Source organism: Euprymna scolopes, chromosome 20 (assembly GCF_053919585.1).
Source record: "Euprymna scolopes isolate OS-2025 chromosome 20, ASM5391958v1, whole genome shotgun sequence".
NCBI classification, from domain to species: Eukaryota; Metazoa; Mollusca; class Cephalopoda; order Sepiida; family Sepiolidae; genus Euprymna; species Euprymna scolopes.
The window spans coordinates 90340991-90351098 of NC_136501.1; the positions used below are offsets into that span (position 1 = coordinate 90340991).

Sequence of the window (10108 nt, forward strand, 5' to 3'; positions counted from 1 at the left end):
ACCATATGCCTCCCAATAGTATTATCGTATTCGATAGCGTTTAAGTATGATAACGGTACAGCATTTTTTTTAGTATGCTATCATCATCATCCAGTTGCGGTAGTGTCACAGATCCTCTTGACTCCCTTGCATTATCTCGCGCTATCCTCCACATAAGGTAGGTCTTCATAAGTAAATTTGTCGTCCTTTGTTAGTTTTTTTTTTTTTTTAATGGAAATCACTCCAGACAAGGTGTGAAACCACTTAATATAAGGAGCTGAGAAGAAAGATGATTATCGCAAAGACAGGAGATGTCTATTAACCTTAGTTTTGAAAAGGCACAGGCTGTACGTAGGAGGAAAACAGTCAGCCTGGAGAGAGTTTCACAAGTTTTCAGTTCTTGGTAAGAAACTAATTGAATAGGAAGCTGTATTACAATGAGGTTACAGAACAATGAATTGATGGAGACCACTAGATCAATAGGTCAAACGAGCTGGAACAAAGGAAGCAGGAAATAGCTCAGACAATTCAGAACACATGCCTAGTTGTATTTATAGAAAAGACTGAGACTAATAAAATCACATCTGTGAGAGAGAAGTTTCAGAGAAGAATAAAAGGTGTAGCCAATCAAATTGCAGATGCGTATCTGCAACTCATCCAGAACTCTCAGTTGTTTGATATAAGTTTGTGCAGTCTCTCCACTGAACTTCATCCCTGTTTTTGACATCTACACAGCTAGAGAATGCTTCTCCCACCCCTCTTATACTGACATGGGAATCGTCCCTTTTGGGGCTTTCCTTCTCGATTTAGAATCACTCTGGATCCAATGGAAAATACTTAACTGCTTGAGAATGATGGGATTACAAAACTGACCCAACCATATGCGAATGTGGAGAGGAAGACCATACGATGCAATACTGCCTTGTCTGCCTTCTACTGCACAACCAGTGCAGCTTGAAAGATCATGCAAAGTGCAACAAGAATAAAGCAAAGCATAATAAAGTGTGAAACTATCGTATCATCACATAATTCAAATGCATCTAAAGAAGAAGATGGCATTCGTGAGGTGCTGCCTCCCACCTGACAACAACCTGGATGTCTTCAAGTCCAACATAAACAAATTCTTGATGAGCCGCCCCCTTAAGTAAAACACTTTATCAACTCTCCAATACTAACGTTCTGTACACGCAATAACCCTTATCCCTGAGTGGCTTCCAGGCCTTGATAAGTAGTGACTACCTTGTAAAAAAAAAAAAAAAAGAAAAAAAAAGAGATGTTAAGAGCAGTTCTTAGCATTCTAGTGTACACACTGTCCATTTTCTTCTCCAATTTGGTGAAATTCCAGATATTACGTCCATGTACAAGAACCAATGAAAGTCCAGGTGCTAGTTTTTTTTTTTGTTTTTTTTATATATGAACGGATCTAACAATGGTTTTTACGTTTCATCTTGGTAGGAAGATTTCACTTCCAGATTGCTTTCAACTTGTCCAGTCCAGGCTTTGCTGATCCAAACATTTAATTCATTCTCTGCATAATTGTGCTTTGCAACTTTACTGCCAAGACAGGTGTGAACTCGTCGATATTTGTGAGACAAGTCCAATTTAGAGAAAAGATATGTTTATATTGGTTCAGGAGGATGTGCTCAGTTTTGTTTACGTTCACTCAAAATCCCAAAATTATGACTAATAAATTTCTATAGAGAAGTGTTAGAAGACTATCACAATTATTATTATTATTATCATTATTATTATTATTATTATTATTATTATTGTTGTTGTTGTTGTGGGGGGGAGGAGGAGGAGGAGGAGGAAGGAAAACAAACAAATGATTTTCTATTTATTTATTTATTTATTAACAGTAAATTTTACTTAATTAGTCAAAACTTTTACACAGTCATGTTATAGTCAGCTGTGAAGCAGCCCTGCAATATTGTGTTCTACAGACGGGCAGTTTGAAGAAAGAAATTTTGCTCATGGAATTTACGTTGAGTTTTAAGCACAGATAGATAATAAGGGAAATTGTTAGCAGTTGTTGTAGGTAAACGAGTATCTGCTGTGAATGTTCTCCAGGGGAAGAAACTTTCCCAGTTTTTTTTCCTCCTCTCTGCACAGTTGGAAATAAGCCATACACCATTCACTATGACGATGCAATCCCTACACTACGTACCTAGAAAACGGAGCTATAAAACCTGACATGGTGATATGGAACAAGAAGGAGAAAGAAGCAACCTTAGTAGAAGTCAGTGTCTCCAATGATGCTGGGTTAAACAGAGCTTAAAGGAAAAATATAACAAAATACCAAAGTCTTATGTACGACATGAAAAGAAACTGGAATCTTAGGAAGATCTCCATTATTCCAGTAATTATAAAAACAACTGGACTCATGGAAAAGACTTTCAAAAGCTACCTGCCAAATATACCCGGTGAACCAAGTGTAAAAGAGATTCAAACAATTGTACTTAAAAGGGCGGTCAGAATCTTAAAAAGATCTCTCAGCTGGAATATCTGAATTAGCAGGTGAAGTTTTGGTATCTAGTAGGATGCCCCATCCCCAGCTTAAACAAACTAATAAGAAAATGAAAGAAAAAATATATACACATGCATATACATATATAATATACACATATATGTATATGCACACATATATGTAAACTAGTGATTGAAGCTCAGTCGAGCACCCACCATAATTTTTTTTTTTTCCAGTGGATTTTCAATAACAGCTACATTATTGTACTTTACTTGCAGTTACCTGGCAAAAAGGCGTCCGGGAACTTGTCTACAATGCCCGCCACCGTATAATTGCTTATGGAACTCTACAGACCCTCGAAATTCCATCCGTAATGATTACGGATCATGGTGAATATTTCGTACGAGCTGCTAATGTGTTTGGCATAATTGAAAGTTCCTGCCTCGTCAAAGTGAACAAGAAGGGAAGAAAAATGGAAGAACGGTAAGTTTGCATGCCATCATCCCAGGCATTACTTCTTTCTTTGCATTCAATTTTGTAATAAGATTTTTAGTTCTTCAAATTCACACAATGTACGATAAAGTAAGGCACTATCTTTTAAATCTCAATTAAGATATATAGTGTAGTATCTGTTTTGTTGTTATGGCATCATCCTCTAAGCATTGAGGGAGAATATAGTATACGTGAATTCGCCATGGTACCATCCTCCGTTTTTTTTATTGGTGCTTTTTAAGATAGAGGCGATAGATCGATTTTTTAAAATATGTCATTTTAAGCAAAAATAATATTAGCTACTTAATTGTCATGTCGAAAATAGTAATATATTTAAAAAATCACGAAAATTCATTGAGTAGAAAGTTATTTATGGTTACAAGTAATTTTTACAGAAAATTGGGAAAATTATATTTTTTGTAGATGTTATATAAAATAGACGGTGAAGAGTTCATACATAGGGGAACATAATTCGGAACGAATATTTTAGATTACATGTTACTGGCGTGCAATATTTGTAGGTTATAGTTTTAAGCTAAAAACACTAATAGCAGTTGTTCTACTCAATGAATTTTCGTGATTTTTTTGGATATATTACTATTTTCGACAATAATTACGTACGTAATATTGTTTTTGTTTAAAAAGACATATTTTAAAAAATCGATCTATCGCCTGAAAAAGCCAATACAGTTGGAGCCAGTGCAGCTGCAGGAGTTGCCAGAAAGATGTTGCAGTACTTCACTACCCACCTATCAGGACTCCAAACTGGATTTTTTTGTCAGGTTTTACTCCCTTAGCCTGTACCTTTCCCAAGGCATTCACAAGGCAGTGGAGCTATTTGCCCACAGCTGGTGAAAATTTGAAAACATTTCCAATTTTGACGAAAATAACAGAGATCCTCATTGTAGCTATGGCTGAATGAAAATGAAAGCAAAATTCTGAAATGATTTTTCTTCTTAACTTTTTCTAATGCTGCATTATTAAGTGTCCATGTATCGTTCCCATATGTCATAATATCATACGATTGAACACTTTCTAGTGGATGTTCATAGTAGACTTTCTACTCTTTATGATGTCTCCCTCTGAAAACGTCTGCCCATCCAAGTACAATTCGCTATTTCAGGCATAATGTCAATATTACATTTGATCATCTTTCTCGAGTAGATGTAGTTGTCAGCTTCATCTTTCAATGTGACTTGGCTTTTGTAGTGTAGTAAATGTTCGTTTGTTATAATACCATACTTATAAACATCAGTTTCAAATAAATATTCAACGTCTGCTTTTGCTGCATCATTAAGTGACCATGTTTCACTACCAAATGGCATAACAATTTCTGTTTAATCCCATTTATAAAACTCACTATGTTTGTATATCTGTCTCTCCATTTTTTCAAACTGCATCTCCTCCAAAATGGTATATCACAAAACGATGCGAGACGGCCTTTCTCTAAATCTTTTCCATTGCCTGCCGCTCTATATGTCCATCTGTTGTCTGCATATTTCGAAAGGTGACCTGCCTATCTATGTTTTGCCGTTCGTATCGTGTCAATGATGTTATTTACTTCAATTTGCTGCCTGATCTAGGTGTTTCTTTTTAGTTTATATAGACTCTTTCCCACAGAAGAGGCGTTGCGAGCCTGTCTCTGCTCTATTGTTATTTTCATGGCAAGTGCTCAACTGAGCCTCAATCTATGCCCCCTCACCTACCTTTCACGAAAAACACTCGTCTAGCTAAAACCACTATCAATAATTTCCAACACTCTTTATCTGTGCCTAAACCTAAATGTAGATTCCATGAACAAAGCTTCTTTCTTAAAACTGCATGCCTGCGGAACTCTCTTCCGATTGCCTGCTTTTCAGCTGACTACAATCTGATTATCTTCAAGTCCAACGTAAACAACTTCTTGATGAACCGTCCCCCTAAGTAATCCAATTTACAAAATTCCCACTACTTATGTTTACTACACTATAATCACATTGACTAATGTATACCCATTAACCCTTATCCTCAAGTGGCCTCCGGGCCTTGATAAGTGGTGATTCCTGTGTAAAAAAAAGACTACTGCTGAGAATAATGTGTTCCATTTTGCATTGTGACACTCTCAGCTTTTCTATTGCTGCATTATTTAATGTCCATGTTTCGTTCCCATATGCCATGATATCATACGGAATATTCATTGAGCACTTCCTGTTATGATATAATCTAATCACATATTTTTTCTAGCAGAATTAATACCTTAAGAGCTCATCATTTTCCTTTACTGTTTGTTTACAGCGAATATAACAAAATGAAATGTCCTGCATCCATGCCATCCATTGCACCAGACAGTGATGCTCCGCTGCAGGGTAAGTCTAACGTCTATCATTTGTTATTCACACAAACTCATTGCAGAAACAGACACAACTAAAAAAAACAAGAAAAAAAAAAAAAATAAATAAATAAAAAAAACACACGCGACATTAACATAGATATGTTATTATACAAATGCCGTTCCAAATGTAAGGCCTCCTATTTTTTAACTAAAAAACTAAAACGTTGAAGAGCTACGAAGGCGGTAGTGATATTATTAAAACGAGCGCCTTTTTGTGTTCCAGAATTTATTTTTCTACATAGTCACCACCATTCTCAATGACTTTTTGTCTAGAATGGAGTGATGGTCGTGCATGGGCGTCTGTAGTGTGCTTTGTTACTCACATCTCTGTCGCCACTCTGAAATCGACGAATCCATCTCCTAACTGTGCTGACATCAACTGCATCGGCTTTGTAAAAATTCGCCAGTGAATACTGATCGATTCAAGTTTCTCTGTATATAGGAATTCAATGACGCATCTCTGTTTCTGATGCACCTCCACGACAGAGGTTGCTTTCTTAGTCTCACACCGTCAATATTTGCAACAGAGAGATGAAACTTTCAGGTGATGAATGCATAACTTCAATTACCTTAGCAATGCAATTTGCAATCTTCTTTGATCCGTTTAGGCGAAATAAAAATAGGAGTCATTACTTTTGGAACGTCCCTCGTGTGTGTGTATATATATATATATATATATATATATATATATATATATGAAAATATGGAATATTTCTTCTCAGTTTGTGCTGGAAACAAAATTGGACAAAGCAAAACATGTGAGACCGCCAAGGCCGTCCTTACTGAGAAGGGACTAAGTATATATATATATATATATATATATATATATATATATATATATATATATATATATATATATATATATATATATATATATATATATATATATATATATATATATATGCTTTTTGTTTGTTTTGCATAATGTTTCGGTCAGCCAGTTATAAGTAACTATAGACCTCTGCAACAAAATACACTTGAAGAACGAGAACAGTAGTCCAAATAATCCAAATAGTACCCATTCATTTATATATATCTATATATAATATAAAGCTGAACGTCTGTGTGTGTGTCTGGTCACGAATAGGCTCCTATATGGTTGACTATTATAGAAAACTGATCACATATAATGATAGATATATCGAAACACAGGAATGGGTATGTTTGATCTGTTTGATCTGGCATAATGATGATTCATTAAAATTGTGGGGTCTGCGTACGCGCCTGGTCCACAAAGTATGGAAATAAAAAATTAAAAAATTAAAAAAAAAAAACGTTTACAAGTGTTTTTGATATAGATGTACATAATAATACTTTGATAAATATGCTTTAACTTAAATAGGGATGGTATAATAAAATTGTGGGGCCTGCGTTCATGCCTGGCCTCCATAGAATAGAAATAGGCGCAAACTTTAATAAAGACTTTTCATATCTATCTGCGTAAGTATACTTTGATAATTATGTTTCAGTTTGAAGAAATGTGGTATAATAAATTATGGGGTGTTCGTTCGCACCTGACCTCCATAGAATGGAAATATGTCACAAAGTTTAACAAGGTTTTTTTAATATAGATCTACAGAATATTGTGATAAGGATTTCAGTGTGAACAGGTATGGTATAATACATTATGGGGTTTATCTATTTTATTTTTACTTTCATCATATTTTGCTTTGGTTTTGATACCCCCCAAATTCGAAGCTATCTCTTTACAAACCTTCCTTTTCATAACCTATCATACTTTCATAAATCAGAGTCCATTTTCTGTAGGCTGTTTTTGAACCCAGTCAACGACGGGTACTTTTGCTAGTGTATATATATATATATATATATATATATATATATATATATATATACACACACACACACACACACACATATATATATATAAAACAAAAACAGCTTATAGCTCTTAAAAAAAGCGCTAAGGTAGCGGAAAAGAATAACAGCGTTTCAAAATTGTTAATATCGCTAAAAATAAAACGCCAACAACAAATCTTGCATTTATAAGCGATAAAAAAATTGCGCGTTTCGAATGGTGATCAATCGTGGCACATTGGTACAGTATCAGAATGTGGATACTGGTGTCATGAGTTCGATCTCTAACCCATGCTGACGACGGATAAAAGCTAGAAACATGCATGTCCATAGGTATGCTTTTATGCATGTAAAAATAATATTTAATATATATATATATATATATATATATATATATATATATATATATATATATATAGATAGATAGATAAACAGTTAGATAGATACTAACTGTCTATAGCTAGTGTTGCCAGGTGAAAACAATATACGTCATATATGATGTCATTTGTTTTGACGTTATATATGATGTATATTGGGAACAAAAAGACAAATAGGAATACAACTTCATTATAATATACATACATATATACATATATATAAATGTTATTAAAGAGTAAATCTTATTAAAGTGCATGTTATCATTAATATTTAATATTACTTATATATAGGGAGAGAGAAAGGAGAGAGAGGGATAGATAGATACCAAAAGGTGTAGAGAGAGATAAAGAGAGAAGTAGTAGTTTTAAAAGAAAGATGTTACACACACTTTTTAACATTTCTATTTTTGTTGTCCGTTCCCCCGGGCAACTCCGGGTAATCATGCTGTTTTTTATATAAAAGCAACTCCTTTTCTACAGGTGTCAAAGTGAAAGTTTTAGTAGAACGAAAGCCACAAGGTATTTAAAAACGGTTCCTTCATCATTTTACACAGCTGCCTCTTAACATTTCGCTCAGTTATTCGTTCGCAACTTATGTTTCATTTTTAATCACATTTCAAAAGCTTCCGCGGAAAATAATGTCACTTGTTCCACGCACTAACCTGTGAAAATTATTGGTCTATTGGTCTCCATCAATTCGCTGTTTTAACATCTCATTGTAATACAGCTTTCTATTCCAGTATCTTTTTTTCCAAGAACTGCAGACTTATGGAACTCTTTTCCTGGTGACTGTTTTTCCTTACCTACAGCCTTGGTTTTTGCAAGACCAAGATCAGTAGGCATTTCCTGCTGTTGTGCTAATCATCTTTTCGCTCTTGTTAGCTTCTTACATCAAGTGGCTTCACGCCTTGCCCGGTACGATTTCCATAAAAATAAAAAGCGACATGCAGCTTCTCTAGGTTTTCCAGCGAAATGGATAAGCAAAACAAAAAAAAAAAAAAAAAAAAAAAGAAAGAAAGCAAAAATGAAAAACACTGATTTTTTGGAGAGCAGCTTTAATTTTTAGATTTGCATGTCATAGCCATTAGATGTCAGTTTTCATTGCATGGAGATAACAGTCTCCGTCATATGTTATATGACATGCTCACGTCATTATATGTCAGCTTACAATGCATGAAGAGACTATTCTATGTCATATGTCATATCTTATATATTATATGTCATATGTCCTATGTCCGATAGTATACGTCGTATTTCGTATGTCGTATTTTGTATGTCATATCATATGTCTTGCTCACATAAATAGCAAGCATGGTTCATTGTCTGCCAAAAGAAAAACTATCCTAAGTGATAGAGAGAAGAAATAATTACTATAAGTACAATTTTATGAATTGTGATTTAAGATTTGGCTGAATCATGTCTGTTTATACGGTTTTATGTTTTGAGCACAACGTATGTCTAGAAAAAAGAATCACGTCTGAGAATCTTTCTTAAAAAAGAAAGAAAGAAAAGCATTTAAAGCATAAAATATTGATAATTCGAAGTCAGAATCTATTCCATATAACACTTATCGTAAGAAAGTTTTTGGCCGTGAAGTCCTATTTTTTTTTTGAGGGGGGGGGCTCTTTACATCAAGTGGCTTGAAGCCTGGTCTGGGGCGATTTCCATAAAAGAAAAATTCCAACGCGAGTTTACAACAATTCTCTCACTCAGTTGAAAGTTATACCTTTGTGTAATAATCGATTTCTGAATAAGTTAAATAAACTATATATATATATATATATATATATATATATATATATATATAAATAAATATATATATATATATATATATAAATATATATATAAATATATATATATATAAATATATATATATATATAAATATATATATAAATATATATATATATAAATATATATATAAATATATATATATAAATATATATATATATATAAATATATATATAAATATATATATAAAAATATATATATATAAATATATATATATATATAAATATATATATATATATAAATATATATATAAATATATATATATAAATATATATATAAATATATATATATAAATATATATATATATATATATAAATATATAAATATATATATAAAAATATATATATATAAATATATATATATAAATATATATATATATATAAATATATATATATATAAATATATATATATATAAATATATATATATATATAAATATATATATATATAAATATATATATATATATAAATATATATATATATATAAATATATATATATATATAAATATATATATATATAAATATATATATAAATATATATATATAAATATATATATATATAAATATATATATATAAATATATATATATAAATATATATATATATATATATATATATATATATATATATATATATATATATATATATATATATATATATGATGGACTCTCCCGTCGATTTCAACCTATGAGCGTCTGCCACAACATCTAAGTTGCTCGGAAATCCACACAAATGATATATTTATAGTGGTGAAGGCTTTGTGTAGAACCATCCACACTTTTTGGTATTACTGCTAACCTTTGTTGGTGCAGATGAGTGCC

General features: G+C 32.3%; 1 protein-coding gene across 1 annotated transcript in view; it reads left to right on the forward strand.

The window, feature by feature from the left end:
* Positions 1 to 10108, forward strand: part of LOC145241627 (uncharacterized) — a 377797-nt gene that overhangs the window by 217855 nt on the left and 149834 nt on the right. Inside the window, exons 29-30 of the mRNA XM_080104710.1 lie at positions 2725 to 2929; positions 5213 to 5283. Of these exons, the coding sequence (XP_079960836.1) occupies positions 2725 to 2929; positions 5213 to 5283 (276 nt within the window). The remainder of the gene's footprint in view (positions 1 to 2724; positions 2930 to 5212; positions 5284 to 10108) is intronic.